Source organism: Phyllostomus discolor, chromosome 6 (assembly GCF_004126475.2).
Source record: "Phyllostomus discolor isolate MPI-MPIP mPhyDis1 chromosome 6, mPhyDis1.pri.v3, whole genome shotgun sequence".
Classification (NCBI taxonomy): Eukaryota; Metazoa; Chordata; class Mammalia; order Chiroptera; family Phyllostomidae; genus Phyllostomus; species Phyllostomus discolor.
In genome coordinates, this window is record NC_040908.2 from 165,646,510 (window position 1) to 165,670,745 (window position 24,236).

Sequence of the window (24,236 nt, forward strand, 5' to 3'; positions counted from 1 at the left end):
AGCTCGGCCTGCTGTAACAAAATGCCGCGGAGGGGGTGGCTTCAACAACAGACATTTATTTCTCACAGACCCGGAGAAGCCCAAGATCAAGGTGCCAGCAGATTCGGTTCCTGGTGAGAGCCCGCTTCCTGCCTTACAGATATCTTCCCTCTGGCTGTGTCCTCGCATGGCCTTCCCTTGTGGGGAGAGAGATCTCTGACTTCCTCTTAACAGGACACTGACCCCCATCATGAGGGTCCTGCCCTAATGACCTCATCTCAACACAATTCCCTCCCAAAGGCCCCACCCTTGCACGCCATCGCACTGAGGGTTAGCGCTTCAGTACGAATTCAGGGGGCACGCAAACATTCAGGCCATATCGCATACTTTTGACTCCTGCATTGGGGTCAACTCTGATCGCCTTTGCCCCACGATCACTTGGTTCCCAGAGGTAAAAGAGGGCACTGGTATTCTCTCTGGTTTTTCTTCCAAGGCGCTGATATCTATTCTGTAAGTTCGGTGCAAGGTAGACAGTGACAAATATCTCACAACTCTCGTCTGCCAAACATGAACTTCAGGCACAGTGGTGGTAAGATGTGTCCTGATTTCTAAAATACTAAAATGGAGGGAGAGGCCCTGGCTGGTGTGACTCAGTGGATTGAGTGCAGGCCTGCGAAGCAAAAGGTTATCAGTTCGATTCCCAGTCAGGGCACATGTCTGGGCTGCAGCCAGATCCCCAGTAGGGGGTGTGTGAGACACAACCAATCGATGTATCACTCACACATCGATGTTTCTCTCCCTCTCTTTTTACTTCCCTTCCACTCTCTCTAAAAGTAAATAAATAAAATATTTTAAAAATTAAAAAAATGGGGGAGGGGACAGAGAATATCTTAGAAATGATGCGTCTTAGAAATGATGAAATAGGTCTATAACAAGGACCAAAGACCAAGCCCTGGGGACTCGTATAGTCACAGGTGGAAGAGGGCAGCAAAATAGGTAGACAGAACTAGCCATATGCTGGGACAGCCAGGTGCGTATCTCAGAAACTCGGAGCACAGTTTGGTACAGGAAGGAATGTCACTGGTGTCCTGGGAGCTGACAGGCTGCTGAGGGACAAGAGATCCCTAAATCTGTTGAAATGGAGGTCGTGGTGAGTTCATTAGGAGCTGTTTCAAGTGAACTGGTAGGAACAAATTCCCCACTTAACTAGACAGACTTCGAAATAACTCAACAGAGATTGGGAGTGTAAACAGAACATTTGCTATGAAAAGGTGAAAGAAATGGGGTGATAATCCAAGGCAGATATGGGTTTAAGGAAGGACTTTGCTTTTTTTTTTTTAAGATTTTATTCATTTTATTTTGAGACAGGGGAAGAAATGGAGAAAGAGAGAGAGAGAAATAATGTGTGGTCGCCTCTCGTGGGCCCCCTTCTGGGGACCTGGCCTGCAACCCAGGCATGTGCCCTGACTGGGAATTGAACCCTTGACCCTTTGGTTCACAGGCCAGTGCTCAGTCCACTGAACCATACCATCTAGGGCGGGCTTTGCTTTTTAAAAACAAGGATATTAAGCCATGTATGTACACGAATTGGCGTGATTCAACAGTGCAAAAATGAATGGTATGGAAAGAGGGAAAGTCGTAGGAAGGAAGCTCTTCAAAACCTAAGCGGAGGGAACAGCTTGGATAGGAGGAGGAAGCAAGGAAGAAGACGTGGGCACCAGTGAAGTTGGTCACTGAGTCTGGTGGCAGGAAGGTGAGGTAACTTGTCCGAGCTCAGTATGAAGGTCAAACAATGCCCAGTGCTGGGCATTAATGTTCCTCTCCGTAAAACGGTCATGTCTGGCAGTCCAAGTGCACTCTGCAAGACTCTTATCTTCCACTACCCACCAACCTCCCCGCCCATGATGAGAGCAAAGGGTTAACCACAAGGTTAAAGGTCGGAGAGGTAGCAGGACGAACGAGCTCCATCTAGCCCATCTCAGGGCCTGCCAGTTTTCACCAACCTCACCTTCTCCTTCCTACCAGACCACATCCTCGCGCTCTCCTCCAGCCCCTCCAGATGGAGGGGGTGGGACCCCAGCGAGAGGCGCGGGGCGCGCGCCCGTGCCCGTCGCGCCTGCGCGTCGGGCTCCTCGGCTCCCTGGCCCCCGCGAGCAGACTCGAAGCTCGTTCCCGATCGCTCGCTCTCGAGGGCGCGCGCGCTCGGGCGGCGCCTGCGCAGAGGGACTAGGAAACTAGGTCCCCCGTTAGGTCCCGGCGCCTGCGCGCTGCGGGCTCCGGGCCTCCCGGCCTGAGGGAGAGGAACAGGGAAGATGGCGGCTGTGGTGGAAAATGTAGTGAAGCTGTGAGTGGTCGTTTCTTTCTCTCCTAGGCCAGGAGGTCTTGTAAGGGGCCTGGGAGGAGGGGGCGGCGCGGGAAAGGCCGAGGGAAAGAGGGACGTGCCCGGGGAGGCCATGTGGCGACTCCTGCTGGGGAGGGCAACAGGAGACTCCGGAGAAGACGTCTCGCTTCTTTGGAAACTTGTGGAGGCCCTGAGGGGGGCACACGGGAGCCCCTTACGGGCAGCCTCCCCGGGCTGCTGCGGGGCTGTGCGGTCAGGGCACTCGTCCAGGCTCGCGGTTTCCAGCGCGTGGCGCCCTTGGCGTGTACGACGCCGCGCAGTCCCGGGGTCGCTCCCGAGACGCCGCAGTCCGGAGGAGCGGGGCCGAGGGCGGCCCCGGGACCGGCCCGTGTCCTCGCGGAGCCGGGTCACCGAGCTCTGCCCGTGGGCTCCTGCGGCCGGCCCCGGAGCAACAGGCTCGGCAGCCCGGCGCGGTTCGGCTCCGCGGGACTGTTTTCTTCCAAACGGCTCTGCGACGTGGGGGTGCGGGGTCTTGGGTGTCAGGACGCAAGAGCAAAGATATTCTCGGGAAGAATCCGTTGAAGAGCAGGCACAGACGGGAGAGAACTTCGGGGAAGAGGCCTGCGCGCCGGCCAATCCCAGCCGTCAAAACGCGGCAGCTGGACGGAAGCTGTCCAGGACGCCTTTGCCCGTCTCTAGGCGCAGCGAGGTCGGCTGTCTTCGCGCTAGGCAGTGTGTCCTTGTGCCGGGCGGACCTCGAGCAAAGTTAAAGTTAGTGGGGACTGGGGGGGATGGAGAACGGCCTGAGAGCCGCGAGTGAAAGGTGCTTTGGGACCTGATTGAACCCAGCCTCCTCCCTGGAGAGGCATCTGAATGAGTTTGTAAATGGATTCGTGCCCCGTGGCGGATAGAGCAGGCTCCCTTTCACTGGGCTTAGTGCGCGGTAGGAAAATTGAGAGGTGTGTAGTTGCCGGGTTAGGGCTTTGGGATTTTGATTGGACGCCAAGGTAAAGGTTTCCCAGCGGTTCTAAGGGACTCGCAGCTTCCCCTGTGTCTTTGTGGTGGGCTGAAGCCTCCTTCTTCCCAAGAGGCTTTTATAAGGGCACGTTGTTTCTCCCCCCTGCCTGGAGCCTTTTCTCTGAGAGTGCGTTCCCACTTCCATTAAGCTAAGTGCCTTCTCCTCTTGTGGATTTTTTTTTTTTTAACTTACTTTTAGCCGGATCCTGCCACCGCTTTCAGCCATCCCTCCTCCCAACATGATCGTCTTTCTCTGGTCGGCCCACTCCAGTTTCCCTGGCTGTCTTCTTCAAGCTATTTCCCTCAAATTAGAAATGACGCTGTTGATCTACCACTTATATAGTTATTCTTGGTGACTCAGATGGTCTTTCTTTGTTTCCCTGCCTTTCTCTTTGTTGATGCCCCCCCATCCCGTGGTCAGGCGAGTTTTGACACAGGTTTCATGCTTTCCGAAAAAGAAAGCTAATACTTTGCAAGTCTTACTATATACTAGGGGAATGTCAGACTTGCCTAAATTTTGAGAGTCTCCGTAATGAGATTTTTTTTTATATTGAAAGACTTTCTTCAGGGAAATAGAGTTGCCAACCGTTTTGTGCAGTGTTGGAAGTGAGGAGTTGCCCATTTAAATAGAATATGACTTCTTCTTATTTCTCTCTAAAGAATTGGAGGGATTGTGAGGGTCATCAGCCACTGGCTCCTGAGTACCAGTAATCAGAAACCAACGTTCTCCTCCTCCGTTCCAGCTGCAGAGGGCTGTGTTCACAACTGATACATTTTCCTTCAGAATTTTCCCTTTAAGAAAGGGCATTCATTCTTCCCTCCAGGACCAGTCTCACCTTGGGAAGAGATGCTGTTCTGTGGCTTCATTTGCTCATGGTGTGCTCAGTGCTTTGACAGCTCAGGTTGTATATCCGGGTCAGGACTACTAGCTCATCTTTTCTGACTCGCGTCTTGTTCTGGGAGAGGAATATTCCTGTTTGTAAATTCTCCGTCCCTCCAAATGCAGTGTCACAGTTGAAACTGTTTGAGGTATCTTACTAGGGTAGAATAAGAGTAGTGAATAGCTGTGGCTGCTCACTAGTTTTGAAACCTTCTGAGTTAGGTAACAAGATCTGGAGAACAATGCTAGTTGAAATTTCTTGTGATAGGAACCTTAAGTTTTTAAGAGCTGTCTCTCGTTCTTTCTTACTCTCTCCTCATCACGTCCTCTCTACCCCCAACTTCTATTTCGTCCTCAGCTCTCTTACTCATGAGACAGTCGCCCCACTGAACTCACAAGAACTTGGATAAAACATCTCTCAGCCATCTCCCCCAAACTGTTTGCAGCCTCCTTCCTCTCACTTTGCAGCTCTCAGCCCATCTGGCCCTTCCTTCCGTTTGACTTCAGTGTCAGTATCAATTCCCATCAGCAGAAACAAAGGAGCTGCTGCACTCAGCCTTGTTTATCCAATTTTCCTCTGTGTTATGAGGACATGGCTGCCTCCTAAAGGCGAGCAAGTGTGAGCCTGTTCTATTCTATTCTCTCCACTCTTCGACACAAGATTTATGCCTGCCTCCAGTCACAGTCATTACGGCTCGTGGAGTCAAGCCAGGCTGACTTGTGGTGTCACTGCCTTGTGTGGGGTGTGTGTCTTTTTCAGTGTGCCTAAGTGGTCTGCTGTGGCTGCTCAGTGAAAGCCTCCCTCAGATTCCAGAGCAGGGCTTATTGGCGTAGCTCAACATACAGACATAAGCAACAGAGTCTTTCTCTGTCCAGCTTCTCATGCTGGGGGTCTCCGTCTTGTAGAATGTGTTGGAACTTACCTAGTCCAGCCATCCCAGTCTGTAGCATAGGAACCTGAGATCCGCATGGATTGAATACATGTCCACGTTTATTTGGTGAATTTTAGCCAAGCCAGGTCTTTTCACTCCCAAGTCACATTAAGATGCCCCGGACACCTTCATGGGTAGTGGGATACTGGGGGGAAGAAATCACCTCTGCCCTCTGTTTATTTTAAGATCGATCAAATATGTAAATGTCAGTTATTATAGTGCAAGCTCCAGTGCTGAGGTGCTTGTGAAGCCCCAAAGGGTGAGCACAGGATCGTTCCCGCGTACATGCTTCTTACAGCCGCGTGACGCCTCGCGCCGTGCAGTCTCCCAGCTTTTCAGAGCACTTAACGGTTCGCTCGTGATGAAGATTTTGAACGGAGTCTTTGGATTCCAAGAAGTTTCCTTCCTATGTAATTTGACGGTATGAAAATGGAAAATGGAGAAGGGCCTAGGATGAGCCTTTGAACAAATAGGTTCTGTATCAGTATAGTGATACTCAGTAAAGGGTAGGCTTCGAGGAAATTCAGGTGTTTTCAGGTGGTTTTCATTGACTGTAAAATTAGCATGTAGAATTAATTAGTTGGCCAAGTAAGTACCTAGTTAAAAGTTCAAAAGATATAAAAGAGCGTGTAGAAGAAAGTCCCGTTGTCCCTTGGCTTTTCTTCCTGGAGGCCTGCAGTCTCTTCTACCTCGTTGTTCCATAAATGGTCGCATCCTGCAACACCTCTCAACACTGTGCCTTGTTTTTTTTCCTAATTATCTTGGAGATTGTTTAATATCAATACACAAAGAGCTTCTTTCTTTATGGCCACGTAGAATTTTGTTGTAAAGATATACTATAGTTTACTGATTATATCTTAGGAAGTCTCCCAGACCTTGTTGAATTCTTTTTCTCTTTTATAAAAAGGATTTAACCTCTGCTTCTCATAGTCAGTAGTCATGAGAGTTAAGACAAATCGCGTCTTTTTTCCCCCCCTTGATCCTCTTTGGAGAAATAGCATCTTGAGTAGCATCAAGTTTGGACTCATGAGAGGCACAAAGTGAACATTAGTTTCTTCTCCTCTTTGTGGGTTAGACTGAAATCTGATTGGACACATGAAGAAATCATGTGTTCCAGATGGTAATTTATTTGTAAACTTCCTTTCTCATAATGGCTGAGTGAAGGGGCTTGGCGTCCCGTGAGGCAGGAGTGGAGGCGGAGACAACCGAAGCCGCAGTCTCCCAGTCCCTTGAGCCTTTTAGAGAAGCAGACGGCCTGGGAGAGGGGTGCCCCGCCCCAAACACGTACACACACACCCGGTTGTTGTCTTCGCTGCAGCCTCGGGGAGCAGTACTACAAAGACGCCATGGAGCAGTGCCACAATTACAATGCCCGCCTCTGTGCTGAGCGCAGCGTGCGCCTGCCTTTCCTGGACTCACAGACCGGAGTAGCCCAGAGCAACTGTTACATCTGGATGGAAAAGCGACACCGGGGTCCAGGTGAGGGTCCAGGCTCGGGAACGTGGGAGGAAGAAGCCTCCGCATTTTAGGGATGAGCCAGCTGAGAGGGTTTCCCCTGCTGCTTTCCACCCGTGGGTGAATATGGCCTTCCCATGATTAGAAGCCCAGGGAGGAACAATCAGACAGGTTTGTGCCAGCGTCTTGGTTTTCTGCAGGACTGAGGCTGCTGTTGGGATTCTGCAGAGCTAGGTGTTAGCCAGGGCCCCTGAGTTTACATCTGTTTCTCTTTTCCGTGAACTGTCCCACGCACCCTCGCCCCTCCCCCTGCACTGCCGATATGCCTCCCTTGCTATAGCACCCAAGTGGGCCTACTCGTCTAGAAAGTATTTGAGGCTATTTTCTAGACTGGGTTAGGGCTTGACTTCTCTCTCTCTCCCTTCCTTCCACAGGGTTGGCCTCTGGGCAGCTGTACTCCTACCCTGCCCGGCGCTGGCGGAAAAAGCGGCGAGCCCACCCTCCTGAGGACCCAAGACTTTCTTTCCCTTCTATTAAACCAGGTAAAGCACACCCTTTCTGAGCAGGGGCACGGCCTGTTGCACGTTAAAAGGCCTGCTAATCTCCCGTTTTATACCAGGCCTAAGGCTAGATTATGAAGTTACTAAAGTGATTAAGATGTGATTTCTTTCTTTAAAGAACTCAGTCTAACAGAAGAGACAGATAAACAGATAATTTAGGATGCCAGGTGAATTAGGGTGTCTCGGTTCCTGAGTAGCCAGAGACTGGGAGACAGAGGCTGGCCTGTGGCTGGCCCAGCACGCTGCAGACCCGGAGTGGTCTGCGTGCAGCCCCCTGAGCCTTGCCTCGCCCTGACCTTGCCCGCAGACACAGACCAGACCCTGAAGAAGGAGGGGATCATCTCTCAGGACGGTAGCAGTTTAGAGGCTCTGTTGCGCACCGACCCCCTGGAGAAGCGAGGTGCCCCTGATCCCCGAGTTGATGATGACAGCCTGGGCGAGTTTCCTGTGACCAACAGTCGAGCGCGGAAGGTACGGGATTAATACTCTGGCTGAGGGAGCCTTGAAGGAAAGCAGCAGCCTCCTCCTCAGAGGCCGCCCTGTCATCAGAAAGGGAGCAGGCTGGGGGCCAGGGGACAGGCTCCAGGGCGCTGCCATTTTATTCCCTAATTAGCGTTCTGTACGGACTGGCCTAGTTGTTCCCATGCAGGCTTCCTGCTGCTTTGCTTCTAAGTGCAGGCTCTCCCTCATTCACCTTTTGTCACAAAAGTGTTTGGTGCCTGGGGTTACATAGATGAAATAGATGTGGTCCCTGTCAACAGGCACATAAAACTACACATACAAATAATAAGAGCTAAAAATACTCCAGACACAGTACTAAAGGCTTTTCCATCATTTTCTCCAGTCTGTACAGCCTTGTGAAGCAGGTGCCATGGTCCCCATTTCACATACTCAGAGGCTGAAACAGCAGTTAACAAAAATGTCTCATAAGGCCCACAATTAAACAGCAGAGCTCTAAATCTAGGAAGGGAGGTGCTGGAAGGGAACCACCACTAAACGTGCTCCTGGGGCAGCAGATCCGAGGCAGGAGTGGGCACGGCTACCTGGGGCATCAGGAAAAGCTGTGTGGAAATGTGGCACTTGATTCGGCGGCTTGGAGATGGTGGGAAAGGCCCTGGGCTGGGGGAACAACGTGGAGAGTGACACAGAGGAGAAAGAGCCCAGAGCATTGAAGGGAGGAGGACAGGATTATGGAGTGTTGACGGGCAGCAGCGACGAGGCTGGAGGGGGGGCCAGGTCACAAAGGAGGCTCTGGGTGGCCTTGCCACCGCCAATGTGGGGAGCTCTGGGTGTGCATTATTTCTGCCTGTGCTGACCCTCCTGTCCGCTCAGCGGATCCTGGAACCGGATGACTTCCTGGATGACCTCGATGATGAGGACTACGAAGAAGACACTCCCAAGCGCCGGGGCAAGGGGAAATCCAAGGTGAGGGGCCGAGGTGCTGCCTGCAGCCTGGGGCAGGGTGGATTCGAGTGAGATTCGTGGCCACTTCCAGGAGGGCTCAGCTCCTCGGGCCTAGTCACCTGAGCATCTTTTTGCTCTTTTTTTTGGCAGAGTAAAGGTGTGAGCAGTGCCCGGAAGAAGCTGGACGCTTCCATCCTGGAGGACCGGGATAAACCCTATGCCTGTGACAGTGAGTGCCTCCCAAGTGGGTGGGGAGTGCTTGCCTTGGACCCAGCTCCTGCTCGGGAGATGAGAGGAGGGAGGGCTGTGTTCTTGGTCAGAGTGGTAAAGGACGCCTGGACTCTTGTCCTTCCCGCTGACTGGTTCCCTCTGAGACCGCTGGGGGGCCCTGGCCTCTGCTACCCGATGGGTGGGACCTGCATGCTCTGGGTGAGAACTCTGCTGTCCCCCGGGGGGGGGGCGCTGGTGAGGGGCACCCGCAGCAGCCAGAATCAGCCTCTTGAGAGATGGCATCGGGTCTGCTGGCCCCAGTCCGCCAGGGCCCCAGGGGTCCAACGACAAGTTTTTCGATGTCTCTTTCTCCCCCTTTCTCTGACCCCCCACTTCTGTCCCTCCACCCTGGGAGCACCATCACCGCTGGGGTCTCTCTCTCGTTTGCTCCGCTTTCCTGCTGCTGCTGCTCCTGTCTCCAGTATATCAAGGCCTTCTTCTCATGACTTTTCTTTCTGTCTTTCAGATAGTTTCAAACAAAAGCATACCTCGAAAGCGCCCCAGAGAGGTAGCTCTCTCAACTTTTCAGACTTTTGGTTTTCCTATCCCTTTTTCCCTCCTCCCTTGTTCCTCCTGCCTTTCTCATCTCCTGTGGTGCTAGTTTAAACGTCTCTGGAATGGCTCGGGGGTGGGGGCAGCGGCCTTCCGATGTGCTCCGCCCCTCACAGTCCCGGAAGCCGCCTTCACCACTGCCTGTCTCCCGCAGCCTTGCTCCTCGGGCTGTGTGGGCCCACCGCATGGGGCGGCTTCAAAAGCGTTATAAGAGACCCGTTACCAACAGATCCCTCTGCTCCCCGCTCCCCAAAACAGCCACTTATCAGCTAATATTCCCCACTACCCTGCCACCTCCTCCACCCATTCTCTTCCCATTCCTTTCTTGCTGGCTCCCTTACTCTTACTGGTATCACCGCTCAAAAGTGCCTGTGGGGATCTGCTTTCCTTGCTGGTTGGTGGGGTTGGGCAGGGCACTGGTTGGTTGGGGGTGTCCTTGAATTCCTTTGGGGGCCAACTACCTTTCAGACTCAATTGAGATGTCACCACAAGAGACCCAGGCCCTATGCTTTATCCACCTGGGGCAGAGATGTGCTCTATGGTATAAATGCTATAGCACAAGCCTTCCACATTTACTGAGGAGGGGGAAGGAAAAAGTTTGGCTTATCTTTCTTCTCCTTCCTGCCAAATTGTAAAACCCTAGAAATTCCCTCTCCTTCCTGACCTGGACCTCCCCAGACTATTCCCTGGGCAAGGGTTGATGGGGCCTGGGCTCAGCCCCACAGACAGCCAACGTGGAAGAGTAGAGGAGGCCATGGGCTGGGGTTAGTAGGGAGGGAGGGGAGCCGAGGGAGCTGGAGAGCCCTGGGCCTGATGCTCCTGGCCAAGGGGAGGTGGCTGTCACCAAAAGCCTGTCCCAGAACAGAGATGGTCAGGGTGGGGGTGGTTGCCTCCGCCTCAGGTGGGGCCCCACAGCCTAGAGGGACGGGGATGTGGCCCTCGGAGATCCTAAGACGTTTCTCTGCGACCTTCTCCCCACTCAGTTTGTGGGAAACGTTACAAGAACCGGCCAGGCCTCAGCTATCACTACGCCCACTCCCACTTGGCCGAAGAGGAGGGCGAAGACAAGGAAGACTCACAGCCGCCCACCCCGGTTTCCCAGAGGTCCGAGGAGCAGAAATGTAAGCTGAGGTGTCAGAGTTGGGCCAAGCAGGAGTCGGCTTGGTCATGAAAAACCCTCTTGTCCGGGATGTTGGGCGGCCCCAAGGCCCCACGGGTATCATCAGAGTTCCTTCTTTCTCCCTGTAGCCAAGAAGGGTCCCGATGGATTGGCACTGCCCAACAATTACTGCGACTTCTGCCTGGGGGACTCGAAGATCAACAAGAAGACAGGACAACCCGAGGAGCTAGTGTCGTGTTCCGACTGCGGTCGCTCAGGTATCTCCAACCCCAGGGAAGGGCCGCCACGGTCAGCGTCCGGTCCGCAGGGGGTTCTTGGCTCGCTGTCATCCAGTGGCTGTCACGGTCAACCAGGTCACCTCGCTTCTCCCCATTCCTGGCTGCCTGTTTCACCTGCCCCCCAACCCCCACAGGGCACCCGTCCTGCCTGCAGTTCACCCCCGTGATGATGGCAGCCGTGAAGACCTACCGCTGGCAGTGCATCGAGTGCAAGTGCTGCAACATCTGCGGCACCTCCGAGAACGACGTGCGTGCCCCTGCCCCTGCCCCTGCCGGCGCGCCCCTCGGCCCTTGCTGTCTTGCCCGAGGTTCCCTCTCAAGTGGGCTTGCTTTGGAAAGGGAGCGAGACCCCTCATGCATGTCCCCCCCCCAGCACCCCAGGTGGAAGGTCATTCGGCAGGTGTTTGTGGGACATCTGCTTGGTGTCAGACGCTGTGCCAGGCACTAAGGACCCCAAGACAAGCTGAACAAGGTCCTTGCTTCTGTGGGATTTACAGTCTTGTGGAAATAAGCAGTAAGCAAGGAAATGAGTAGCACTTTTATGCTGTGCCACAAAGAAAATGAAACCAGTAGTGTGACAGAGTAACCCGCTGGTTTGGACAGTCAGAGGTGGCTTTTCCGAGGAGATGCTGTTGGTGGTGAGGTTGGATGATACAGAGGAGCTATCCAAGAAGGTCTGGAGGTGGAGCATCCCCAGGAAAGGAGGACCTGCAAGTGCAAAGGCCTGAGGCGGACGAGCCAGGTGTATTGAGGCCAGTGCAGCCGGGTGGAGCCTTCCCGCATTGGGAGAGCAGGGTAGGAGATGAGATTGGCAGGCCAGACCACCAGGTCTGGGTTTAATCAGGGCAGCGATGTGGCGTGTCTTATATTTTAAAAAGATAACTTTTGCTACTCTGTGGAGAGCAGATTGTCGAGGACACTCTGGAGACCATGAGACCACTTGGGCAGCTGGTAGCGTAGAGATGGGCAGCAGTGGTTTTCTGTCCGGAGATGCCCCCGTCTGTTTTTCCCTGCCACCTGTCTCCCCCCCTTGGAGCCAGCAGCAGTGTCTACGGAAGTCCTCCTTCCTAGTAATCAGCCCGTTGGCCACTGACTCCCCTGCCTTCCCCCTCCTGCCCTCTCCAGGACCAGCTGCTGTTCTGCGATGACTGCGACCGCGGCTACCACATGTACTGTCTCACCCCATCCATGTCTGAGCCTCCCGAAGGTAGGTGGTCTGGGCCGCCGGCTCAGGACGATCAGTAGTACGTGGACCCTCACCTGTGCAGTAAGTGAGTTCTCCTGTCCGTGATTCATCGTCCAAATTAGGGAGCTGGCACTTTGCCTTCACTCATTTTAGAATGCTTTCCTAGGACTTCAGCTTCAAGGGCCTGATGCTTGCACATTATCATCAGATACATTTGTAAGCCCAGAAGGAATATCGGCAGCCCAAGGGAAAGCAGATACTGAGCGGAGAACGGTTACCGGAAGTAGTGATTTGTTTGCCTTCACTCAGTCCAGGAAACTGACTTGATAGCTTGTCTGAAGGGATGGTTTGGTTGTCAGCTGTTTGAACTTGACAAATTCGAATGTTCATTTCCGCCCAGCCTGGAAAGGAGTTGAATCTGACTCCGGAATAGTTTGCTTAGTAATGAATGCTCCACCGTTATGGAAACTTGAAGAGACTATTTGTGGCACCAGAAAGTGGCTACCTCTCTACAGGCCCCCTTCCAGCCAGAGTTCTGTAGTAAACCCTCCTTCACAGAAATTCGGGAGCTTAGGGGGATGTGGATGCACCAGTAGCTGTTACCGTGCACGAGGATGCGGGCCAGAGGGAAGGGGCTCGCTGTGCGATGTTAGCCGACTTGTAATACAGGCCAAGCCGCTGCCGCTGCCCCCCAAGAAGCAGGCCACTGACACAGTCAGAGTCCGCTGGCGGCTGTGGGGGAGCACGCAGCTCCTGTTGCGTGCTGATTTAGAAATCAACTTTGGGGAGAAATAGCAAGTTCTGTGTTTTGTTTTTTTAACCATAAAAATATCAGTTGACAGATAAAATTCTACATCAGCTGTAGAAGGGCTTTCCTTTGGAAATGCTGTCAGATACTGAAGTGGCGGAGGCAGCTGAGGGGCCCCTAGGGGCCATCACATGGCATCAGGGTGGCAGACTCTACCGCAGCTAAACCCGGCTGCGGCTCGTTTATGTAACTCTCAAGCTAAGAGTGATTTACACGTTAAATGTTTTTTTTTCTTTGTTCCTTTTTCTCTAATTTTCAAAAAAGATTTTATTTATTTATAGAGAGGGGAAGAGAAGGAGAGGAGAGAAACATCAGTGAGTGGTTGCCTCTTCTGCGCCCCATACTGGGCACCTGGCCTGCAACCCAGGCACCTGCCCTGACTGGGAATCATACTGGCGACCCTTTGGTCCGCAGGCCCACACTCAATCCACTGAGCCACACCAGCCAGGGCTCTAGTTTTTCTTAATCCTCACCAGAGGACATGCTTATTGATTTCAGAGAGGAGGGAGAGAGAAGCATCTATGTGAGAAATAGTGATCAGTTGCCTCTAGCACGTGCCCGAACTGGGGACCAAAACCACAATCTAGACTTTGCCCTGACCAGAAAGCAAACCTTCGACCTGGCATCTGGGATGACGTGCCACCCAACTGAGCCACACTGGCCAGGACAATTTTCACATTTTTAAAGATAATAAAAAAAAAGTAACCGATACTATATGAGGCTCACATAGCCTAAAATATTTAACACTCTGCCTGGCTATTTGCAGAAAAGCTGGTCAGCCCTTTTCTGTGTGTTGACCTTTGGGGTAGAAAGGACCTTCATATTTTTGAGAGCCACTTACCTTTCTGAACAGCTGATAAAAGCTGTGGATTCTTTCTCAGAATGTTTAAATGTATGTACAATTATGCTTGTAATTTCAAGACATTAGGGGCTAATTCTGTTTCTCAAAACAAAAAAGTAGGAGAATCTGCCCTGGCTGGTGTGGCTCAGTGGATTGAGTGCCAGCCTGCGAACCAAAGGGTCACTGGTTCAATTCCCAGTCAGGGGACATGCCTGGGTTTCGGGCCAGGTCCCCAGTGGGGGGTACGTGAAAGGCAACCACACACTGATGTTTCTCTCCCTCTCCTTCTCCCTCCCTTCCCCTCTTTAAAAAGAAATAAAATCTTAATTTTTTTTTTTTTATCTGCCCAGGCCCTCTTCCTAGACATCCTGGTTTAATAGGGCCAAGAGGGTCTGGGAGTCTGTATTCTCCAGGTGAAATAGTCCTCCAGGTGATTATTTATTTCGTCTCCATTGAGAATTATTCTTCATGATATTTGAAGACCCAGAAGTTTTTCCCAGCTCAGGATTACTGTGACGCTGCTACTGCAGAATGCCTCCCATCCTCCCTATGGCCAGTGGCAGCCCTGGTACTAGAGGTGATGTGTGGGGATTGGAAGGACAGCAGATTAGGATCGTGTGGGACCCGTCCTAACCCCATTGTGCCTCTCTGCAGGAAGCTGGAGCTGCCACTTGTGTCTGGACCTGCTGAAGGAGAAAGCCTCCATCTACCAGAACCAGAACTCCTCTTGATGTGGCCACTCCCCCTGTTCCCCGCCCCCACCCCCATACATCTAGGGCTGTTTTCTCCTCTCTTGTTTCTCATGCCCACCTTTTCCTTCCCCCTCTCTTTCACAAGTCCAGAGAGCCGGGGGTGGTTGTGCCAACCTGCCTCTGGCAACAGTAGACTGAGGTGGCAGCTCTGCCTGCCTCCGGCCCCAGGCCCTCAGGGAGAACGGAGCAGTGTGCTGCCCCGAGGCACACCTGGGGGCCCAGCTTCCCACGGCTCTCCTTGTGCATTCACTCTGCCTGCCTTGGGCCCCGGCCCTGGTGATCACAGGGTTCAGACAGTGTCCACTGAGAACGAGTGGGGGAACAGCTCACTTTTCTCTGAGCTTTGCCTCCACTCTGGTCCCCAGGGTTCTCTGTTCCCCCAGAGGCGAGCCAGGCCAGGCTCTACGAGAAGTAGCTGGAAGTGAGCAACTGAGCAAACTGAGGATGCGCTTGCAAGGAGCTTTCGTGCCCTTCCTGCTGCTTAGCCTCACCGTCTCCTTCCCCCAGGGTGGCTCTCTGTGGCCCTCTGTCCCTGCTACCCAGGATCCTTTGCCTGAGCCAGGATGCTCTTGGTCACCCTCTGGGCTCTGCCCTGTCCCACCCCGGAGGGAGGAGCAGCTTCACCCCGATTCTCCTTGTGCTCACCTGGCTCGCTCTCGGGCAGTCTCCGGTGACTGCAGCGTTCCTCACCCTCGGGGTTTCCCGTCTTCTGCCTCCCTTCCTTGTTCCCTTTGGTTTTGTGGGGAGAGGGAAAGCATCAGGGGGCCAGGCCAGCCGCTTGGGGGGGTTACAGGGAGATGTCGGACAATGTGCCTGTTTTTTAACTCGATGAAAAAGCCTACCTCCAAAATCCCCTTTTTGTTCTTCCTAGACCTGGGTATTCAGCTCCTGCCCTTAACTGAACTGGGAGCCTCTGCCTCCTGCTCTCTGTATCCTGGCTCTGGGTTCGTGGGGAAACCACACAGACCCCCTTTCTTCCCTTGCACGCTCACTAGCAGCTGGTAAGGTCTTCACACCCTGATTCCTCAGTTTTCTGCCTGGTGACACTTTAAGTAGTGGGACGGACACTCCATGCCAGGACACCCTGGAGTGGCCTTCCCATTGGCCTTGGGCAGGCCCTAATTCACTGTCGCTTTGGAGTTGTGTCTTTTCTTTCTTTCTTTGTTTCCTGTATTCTAAACATTAGTACAAATAAACGTTTTTACACAGAGCCATTTGCTGGGTGATTTATCTTCTGACTCCCTTTCCTGCTTACGAAGGCCACTTCATTCCAAAACTTCCTTACAGCAGTTTTTAAATGTAAAATACAGCTTTCTCTCCCAAATTAAAATTCTTGCTGATCCCCAATCTGTAAAGCAGGTTATAACAGTTCCTTGATATAAAGAATAATGAAGTTTTAATTAATACAAAATTTAAAATCTACTTGAGCATCCTTTTTATTTCTGTATTTTGGTTGCTTTGAAGGAAATTCAGCTAAACATATATAATAGTTGACCTTGGAATTTGAGATAGTTAAAACGGGCCCAGAACCTGATTAACGTCAATATCAAAGAGAATGACACAGGAGAACTAGTGACACCACAGTGGGACACATGAACGTTTTTTGTATAAGGAGTGAGCATGGGGAGCAGAGGCACCTCAACTGTGCTTGCCTGGCGTCTTCGTTCTCAGCACAGTGTGCGTGAACTTGGCCCACAGTGTGGGGCTGCAGCCTGCCTTTGGACTTGGCTACGTGCACAGAAAAGAGCTTTCCCTGCAGCCAACACCGACAGCTTCCACAGTGGATCTTAATGTATCCCACATGAGTGTGTGTTTTGAAGTTATTAAAAATTTTAAAAAATATTTCAAATCAATCAGGTATGAACCCTCAAAGTATCTTTAGGCTTTTCTGGAACAGGCTTGAAAGCCACTTACGTAACGGACGGCAGCGTCCTGGGCCATCGCCTTCTGTAAGCAACACGAGTTGGCTCTGGGTTGGGAACTGTCTTAGGAAGAGAACGCAGCCCCCGTCCTCATGCTTTCACGCGGAAGTAGGGCAGGAGTGGAGGGAGCAAAGCAATGATCTTGTGTGGTTGAGTAGTCTAAGGGCCAGAAAAGAAATGTAAAGATGAGATTATTATAACAGGCATAAATGGGAAATTTGGGAAGGGTTTGCAGGAGGTGGGATTTAGGATGGAACACAGAAGGCCAATGGGTGCGGGACTCAGTGGGCAGGGGAGCCTATGGGAAAGGCAGAGAGCTGGGGACTTGGATCCTCAGTCAGGTCTTCCAGTCGGAGCTGTGAGGCGATGAAGGAGGCGAGGTGGGGAAGCAGGCAAAATTGGGGGCAGGGAGCCGTGGACCCCAGACTGAGATGTCTGCATGTGATTGCACAGAACAGATAGAACTAGAGGTTACTAAGGAAGGGAGTGATTATTGCGTCTTGGGTTTAGAAGTGAACCTTGCCAACGGATATCAAAATCGTAACACTAATTGAAGTAAACATAATGTACTAATCACATGGTAATTACTGAATAGGCTGTACTAACAAACTCATAGAAGTTTCGTGATTCATGATTGAAGCTTTCCTTGTAAGTATTTTATAGACATCAGCAGTTGCAGCTTCTGGTTAACCAAGACATGGCCCTGACCACAAGGAACTGGGTGAGCATCAGCGACTCGTAACGGAACCAGCAGAAATGCTGCCTGCACGTCCTGCTCCCTGATACCAGCAGTGAAACAGCCAATGATGACGCAGGCAGGAGGTAACTCAAGAGTAGAGCTGAGAAACTGCATGTCGCCAGAAATTCCTTAGTTTCCCTGTTCTCATGGTTGTCCTATGCAACTTAGGCAGGATGCATGAGATGCTGAGATGGGCTTCAAGACGAGAGTCCCTCATCTTCCAGGTTGCCAGCACCTGAATAAACCACTTTCCTTGACACCAGCACCTGCCTCTCCGGTATTGGTTTTGTAAGCCAAACCTGCGTTCTGTTACAAAACTAGTAAAAATTAGTCCTTACTCGCCCTTACTCAGAACTGGCCCCAGCTTCTCCATAGCCGGGTTGCGAGCAGAGGCCAGCGCTGTCCATGGTAACGGCTTTTGTGTAGCATAACTGCTTGCTTCCATTTTCTCAAAACCACTTCGTGAGGGGCATTAACCCTATTCAGTAAATGAGGAAGCTGAGGCCAGAAAGATCTTGGGACACCAAATCTGCTCTCTGGCTCCCACGCTGCCCCGCTGCCCCACTGCCCCGCTGCCCCGCTGCCCCGAGGCTCGTGAGGCCCCCTGCCGGCCAGGTCCCCAGGTGCTAGGGGCGCCGCTCAGGCTCAGACTTTGACCAGGATCTGGGTCTCACTCCGATCCCATTGCTGGAAGCCCCGCCTCCCAGGGGGCTTGACGAACCGCCGCTTCTGCGATGTCCAATAAGACTTAGGTGGGGGCGGGACCGATCCTCTGAGGGCCAATATGATTGGGTGGAAGCCCAGCGGCTGCACCTCGGGTTCCCAGCCCGGAGAGAGAGCTCGGAGCGGGAGGCGAGCTTGGTGTCCTGCTGTGCGCGCACCCGCCGCCGCCTGCCACCGCCGTCAGCGCAGCTCCTTGGCCTGCTCTGCCCTCCGGGTTCTGGCGCCGTCCCTCCCCTACTCTCCCGTAGCCGCCCGGACCGGGACTCGGGAGACGGGCCAAGGCTGGGCGGGAGCTGCGGGACGAGCGCCTGAGGTGGGTGCGGAGCAGGAGGCCTCAAGGCGGGGAGGCCCGGTGGGGAGCTCCCAGGTCCACCCCAAGGACAGACCCCGCATCTAGGGGGGCAGAGGCCCACCGGGTTGCGGATCCCGGCTCCTGGCCCCCCTGGGTCCCGGGTGCTCTTGCCTGCACCCTGATACCTGTCCCAGGCCACCACCACCTTACCTGCTAGAGACACTCTGCCCCTCATGCTACCCATGGCCTCCTTACCCCTCTTGCCCTGTCACTTGTGCACCTGCCCTCTAGGCCTTGTGCTCCCATTTACTTTCCAGACCTGACCCCCGCCCCACTTCACCTCCTGGGGACCCAGCACCAAATTAGATTCGCTCCTTCAGCGCCATCCACCCCTCTTTGTTGTCCGGACACCTGTCACCTCGACTCTGTTCACCCACTCCACCACCCCATCTTCTAAGAGCTTCATCTAAACCCAGCCCAGGTCCTCATCCCGCTTCTCCTCCCCCAGCCCCGATTACCCCTAGCCAGCGCCGCTCAGCCCCAGCCTCGTGTCCTCCCCCATCTAAACTCTCTTGCTGTCCATGCAGCTGTCCCCTATTTATTCTCTCGCCCATCTGTGCCAAAGCCCTGCCCAGACTCCCCTCTCCTGACCAGGGAGCCACTGGTCATTCCCCCCCCAGCTCTGTTCTGGCATTCCTCTCCACAGGTCTAGCCAGTTCCCTTCCTCTTTCAGCACAGCCCTCTCACCCTGCCCCAGGGTGATCCGGTGCCCCTTGGTCCCTCCCACCTACCAGCCGATTTCCCCTTCCTCAGAGATTCTCTTCCCCACAGTGCTCCTGTCCTGTGCCACCCAGCCTTAGCGGTCTGAACCCTCGTCACTGTGTCCTCCCGTCCAGGTGCCCTGGAGAAGCCATGGAGCTCAGCGGCAAGAAGAAGCTTCACGCTCTGTCCCTGGCCGAGAAGATCCAGGTGCTGGAACTCCTGGATGAGTCCAAGATGTCCCAGTCAGAGGTGGCCCGGCGCTTCCAGGTCTCCCAGCCCCAGATCTCCCGCATCTGCAAGAACAAGGAGAAGCTGCTGGCCGACTGGTGCAGTGGCACCGCCAACCGTGAGCGCAAGCGCAAGCGCGAGTCCAAGTACAGTGGCATCGACGAGGCCCTGCTTTGCTGGTACCACATCGCCCGGGCCAAGGCGTGGGACGTGACGGGGCCCATGCTGCTCCACAAAGCCAAGGAGCTGGCTGACATCTTGGGCCAGGATTTTGTGCCCAGCATCGGCTGGCTGGTCCGCTGGAAACGCCGAAACAATGTGGGCTTCGGGGCCCGCCATGTACTAGCACCCCTGTTTCCCCCTGAGCCGCCTCCCCCGGGCCTCGCGTCCCAGACCCAGCCGCCCCTCGCCCTGAAGGACTTCTCCCCAGAGGATGTGTTTGGCTGTGCCGAAGTGCCCTTGCTGTATCGAGCAGTGCCCGGCAGAGCCGGTGCGGGTGACCAGGTGCATGTGCTGCTGTGTGCCAACAGCAGGGGCACAGAGAAGCGGCGGGTACTGGTCAGCGGGCTCCAGGCTGCACCCAGGTGCTTCTTTGGGGTCAGCAGTGAGGCTCTGCCTGCCTCCTACCACCCCGACGTGGGCATCCCCTGGTCCGAGTGGTTGGCACAGTTTGACCGGGACATGGGGAGGCAGGGCCGACAGGTCGCCTTGCTGCTGGCTGCCCAAGTGGTGGAGGAGTTGGCAGGCCTGCCTGGGCTCTGCCACGTGAGGCTCCTGCCTCTTTCCACCACCAGCACCACACCTTCTCTGCCCAGCTCTGTGATCCGGGCCTTTAAAGCCCATTACCGGCGCCGTCTGCTGGGCAAGCTGGCGGCTGTTCGGAGCAAGAGGGCCGGCACGTCGCTGGCCGAGGCCGGGGCAGACATCACAGTGCTGGACACGCTGCACATGGCGGCGGCCGCCTGGGCCAAGGTGCCTCCCCAGTTCATCGTAAGCAGCTTCCTTCAGGAAGGGCTGGCTCCCTGCAAAGTGCCCCTGTCCTCCAACAGAGCCTCGGAGATGCCACCGGTCCCTGGCGGGCTGAGCTTGGAGGAGTTTTCCCACTTTGTGGATCTGGAGGGTGAGGAGCCTGCGTCTGGGGGGTGCAAAGAGGAGATGGGCACCAAAGACGAGGAGGGGGCTGGGGAGGGTGGCTGCGAGCCCCTGCCCACCAGAGCTGATGCCCTCCGGGCCCTGGGCACGCTCAGGAGGTGGTTCGAGTGCCATGGCGCCTCCCCTGAGCTATTTGAAAAATTCTATGCCTGTGAGGAGGAGGTTGAGCGGCTCTGCTGCCTGTGAAGGGCACCTGCTCCTCGCCAGAGCCCCCTCCTGTCCTGTTTCCCATGGAAACGCCCTGTCACAGCAGGCAGGCGGGAGGCTGGTCTCTTTCCGGTGGCAATGGGGCTTTTGTGAAAGGTGTAGAGGGGAGACGAGTCGGGAGAGCAGGCCTGAGCTCTGAACAAGAGTTACCCGAGCCAGGGAAGAGCATCTGAATCGAAGCTAGGCTCCCTCGTTTCTGGGCCTCCAGGGAGGCTGGGGCTTGCCTAGGTGGAATTTGGGCTTTACAGGCAGGTTGATGCCTTGAACTCTGTGTTAAAAAAACAGTTCTGCTTCTGAAAATAAAGTTTTTAATCAGAAAAGAGGCCAGGGTGTAATTTTCAGGGGAAAAGGGTGGACACTTTCAACTCAGCTTTTTAACTTGGTTGCTGAGGGTTGCCACCGCACAGCGGTCTGGAGCTGTCTGCGGATGACCCTGGGGACCCTCCTCTTCCAGGATGCCCGCAGGAAGGACTCCCAAGGGCCCGGGGACTCCTCCTTGGCTACCAGCGGATCCCCAGTGAGGCCCGGACACCCTGCAGCTCTGCTGACTGAGCTCTCGGATTGCAGGAGGGACGAGGGGTCAGTAGGAGGGGACGGGCTAGGGACTTACTGGGGAAACGGAAGAGAGCCAGAACTTGGAATAGTCATTGGTTCTTTTTTTTTTTTTTGGTTGGTTGTTTTTTCTTTTCTTTTTTTTTAAGATTTTATTTATTTATTTTTATTTTTAGAGAGGGAAGGGGGAGAGAGACACACACACACACATCAATGTGTGGTTGCTGGGGGCCATGGCCTGCAACCTAGGCATGTGCCCTGACTGGGAATCGAACCTGCGATGCCTGGTTCACAGCCTGCGCCCAATCCACTGAGCTACGCCAGCCAGGGCTGGTTGTTTTTTCTGTCATTCACCTGATCATTTCACAGCATCTCTTCAGCAAGGCCTGTGTGACAAGGTTGCAAAAATGATGTCCCTGCTGGGCAGGACCTTGCAGACAATGACAGTGGAGTGTGATTATGTGCAAAGTGAGATGGCCCTGTAGAGCCTAGGAGACCTCCTGGAGGAGGTGAATGTTAAGTTGCCGCTTGAAGGACAGACAGGGGTGGGAAGCATAGTCCAGGCCAAGGAGCAGCAGGTACCAAGTCAGGAATTCTCTCCAGAACCACGAGGAGGCCCCGGGAGCTGGAGGAGCCGTTAGCCCCCAAGTTTGGTAATGAAGCACCCCAAAAGGTTTTAGCCAGACTCAAGAAGATCCAGGTGCTGGAACTCCCGGATGAGTCCAAGATGCCCCCGTCAGAGGTGGCCCGGCGCTGCCAGGCCTCCCAGTGCCAGATCTCACGCACCTTCTCCAGCTCCGGAACGACGCGTCATCTGCGGGGTTCTAGAGCACGGAGATGTGGAGTGCGGGTCAAAGATGTGAGACCCGGAGACAGAGAGACTCGACTGGTCCAGAGGTGGTGGAGCCTGAGCCGGATCGTGGGAGTGTGATGGGTAGAGGATGGCGTTACCTGGAAGGATGTGGGCTTCAGGCAAACACAGACTCTCACTGGTGAGAATCCCAGCTCTAGGCCCAAATCCTGCATGTTCAGGCCCACCGCAGGCAACCACAAGCCCAAGCGTGCGGTTCCGTGGAGGGCGTAGCCGTCAAGGACGCAGGCCACCCACGGCAGCCCAGCGGCTGCCTGCGTTCAGAGCCCAGGTACCTCCTTCCGGGGCCGCCACGCAAGCACTTCCTAGGTGCCCCTGCTGAGACGCCCTCTCCACTCTGGTGCAGCACCTTCGACTCCTAGCGCCTCTCACTCTCCCTTCCCTAGTCCACGGCCCATCGGGAGGCAGGAGCCTCTCATTCAGGGGGTTCCTGACAGTGAGACAGTCCCTGGTCCATCTGTCATCCGACCCTCGCCGGTGCTGGTCCACTGGGGAACGTGGAGCCCTGGGGAGGGGGTGACTCTCTGCCTGGTGCTCGCAGTGTCACAGTAAGGGAATGAGGGCTGTGTGACTCATCCTAACTGACCACCTCAACATCCGGCCGCTGGACAACAAGGATGACTCACTTTTAAACAGCCCTGAAGCCACCAGCTGGCCTGCCTTTTCTAGCCTAAGATCCCAAATCATTGCGCCTTTCCTAGCAGATTCTGTTTTTCCTAGCCTGCAGTCATTTAAATTGTCCTTTTTCTGCAATCATCCTGGTTCTGACATCTCTTCTTCTTTTTTTTAAATATTTTATTTATTTATTTTTAGGGAGGGAATGGAGGGGGAGGGAGAGAGACAGAGACAGAGACAGAGAGAGAGACAGAGACATCAATGTGCGGTTGCTGGGGGTTATGGCCTGCAACCCAGGAATGTACTCTGGCTGGGAATCGAACCTGGGACACTTTGGTTCCCAGCCTGCGCTCAATCCATTGAGCTACGCCAGCCAGGCTGACATCTCTTCTTAAATGGGGAAAGCAAAATTATATCATCTCCAAAGGCCCGGCCACAGTAATGGAGGGGGCAGGTGAGCTCTCTGTCTCGGGTGATATTCCTGTTGGAGCAGAATCCCGTCTTATGGCTGATTTCTTCCCAGAGCCTCCCCCCTCCACCCCCGTCGACAAGTGATCTCTCCCTTCCTGGCACTCTTGTTACATATCACACTTCGCCTAGGGACAGGTGACTTATTCTCAAGTCTCACTTGTGGGGCAGACTCTGTTCTAGGACCCTAAGCTAGGGCTGACCAAGACGGAGAGGATCCCTTACCTTCAACAGAGGGAGCTGAAGATGCACGGGTTACAGATAACCGCAGGGATTTCAGGTGCCGACGAGTGCCGGTGAAATGAGAAGAGTGATGCCGTAGGGAGCGACTTCAAGAGGGGATTCAGGGAAATGATGTTTGCGCTAAGGTGTGAAAGTTAAGAAGGAAACACTCACTCTTCCAAAGGAAGAGTGTCCTCTGCCAAGGAGACTGTAGGTGCAAAGGTCCAAGGTCAGAAACAACAGGCTTGAGAAGCAGAAGGACATCCCTGTGGCGGAAAGTGAGGGAGTGAGGGAGGGCCCAGGAGAGGAGGGGGTGGGGAGAGGTGGGTGGAGCCTTTGGGCGGACAGTATTTACATTCCATTCTAAGTGAGACAGGAAGTTATTTTTTTTAAGATTTTATTTATTTATTCTTAGAGAGGGAAGGGAGGGAGAGAGAAAGAGAAACATCAATGTGTGGTTGCCGGGGGTTATGGCCTGCAACCCAGGCATGTACCCTGGCTGGGAATTGAACCTGTGACACTTTGGTTCGGAAGTTATATGAGGGGCAGTGGTAGATTTAGATAAAGGAGGAACAAGATATGTTTTATATTTTAAAAAAATCTAATTTTAGACTTTTGGCCAAGATGGAAGCATAGGTAGACACACTGTGCCTCCTCGCACAACCAAGATAGGGACAACAACAATTTAGAAACAGAATAACAACCAGAACTGACAGAAAACTGAATTGTATGGAAGTTGGACAACCAAGGAGTTAAAAAAGACACATTCATCCAGACCCATAGGAGGGGTGGAGTTGGGCAGCCGGGCTCGGGTCAAGGCTCAGAGAGCAGAGAGCGTTGGGACGGGGCACGTAAGGCGTCTGGGGCACACAAGACAACAGCGGGTGGACCCTGAACGCGCAAGCGGCAGCTGGCAGACCCCGGCTGAGGGGTGGCAGCCAGCAGACCCAGCGAGGCAGCAACTGTGAAGCAAGGCACTGTGCGCTACCCAGGATCCCAGCGCTGGGAAACAGAGCCTGGGGGCACTGATTAAAAACACCTGTGGGGGGTTAAGGCGCAGGGAGAGACTCCCAGCCTCACAGGAGAGTTCATTGGAAAGTCCCACGGG

General features: G+C 54.0%; 2 protein-coding genes across 4 annotated transcripts; both read left to right on the plus strand.

Annotated features, from left to right (window-relative positions):
• Window positions 1-2,207: 2,207 nt before the first annotated feature.
• DPF2 (double PHD fingers 2) lies at window positions 2,208-15,579 on the plus strand. 2 transcript variants are annotated; one of them, XM_028515558.2, is made up of 12 exons: window positions 2,210-2,323; window positions 6,468-6,628; window positions 7,039-7,146; window positions 7,472-7,635; window positions 8,497-8,589; window positions 8,719-8,797; window positions 9,305-9,346; window positions 10,374-10,511; window positions 10,639-10,767; window positions 10,923-11,035; window positions 11,914-11,995; window positions 14,278-14,355. In XM_028515558.2, exons 1-12 carry the CDS (start codon window positions 2,292-2,294, stop codon window positions 14,352-14,354), a joined length of 1,218 nt encoding a protein of 405 aa, XP_028371359.1. In that variant the 5' UTR covers window positions 2,210-2,291; the 3' UTR covers window position 14,355. The 2 variants fall into 2 exon arrangements, with proteins under 2 accessions (XP_028371362.1, XP_028371359.1); XM_028515561.2 differs by lacking the exon at window positions 9,305-9,346 and having other exon boundaries at window positions 2,208-2,323; window positions 14,278-15,579.
• On the plus strand, window positions 15,580-20,909 carry TIGD3 (tigger transposable element derived 3). 2 transcript variants are annotated; one of them, XM_036030221.1, is made up of 2 exons: window positions 15,580-17,119; window positions 18,948-20,909. In XM_036030221.1, exon 2 carries the CDS (start codon window positions 18,964-18,966, stop codon window positions 20,377-20,379), a length of 1,416 nt encoding a protein of 471 aa, XP_035886114.1. In that variant the 5' UTR covers window positions 15,580-17,119; window positions 18,948-18,963; the 3' UTR covers window positions 20,380-20,909. The 2 variants fall into 2 exon arrangements, with proteins under 2 accessions (XP_035886114.1, XP_028371357.1); XM_028515556.2 differs by lacking the exon at window positions 15,580-17,119 and adding an exon at window positions 17,678-18,072.
• Window positions 20,910-24,236: the final 3,327 nt, after the last annotated feature.

Excerpts from the sequence above, each read along its gene's own strand:
- DPF2 (XM_028515558.2), top strand. The coding sequence starts at position 2,292 with ATGGCGGCTGTGGTGGAAAATGTAGTGAAGCT. Across the intron at positions 6,629-7,038 it reads AAAGCGACACCGGGGTCCAG|GGTTGGCCTCTGGGCAGCTG; the intron begins GTGAGGGTCCAG and ends TTCCTTCCACAG. Across the intron at positions 7,636-8,496 it reads CCAACAGTCGAGCGCGGAAG|CGGATCCTGGAACCGGATGA; the intron begins GTACGGGATTAA and ends CTGTCCGCTCAG.
- TIGD3 (XM_036030221.1), top strand. The coding sequence starts at position 18,964 with ATGGAGCTCAGCGGCAAGAAGAAGCTTCACGCTCTGTCCCTGGCCGAG.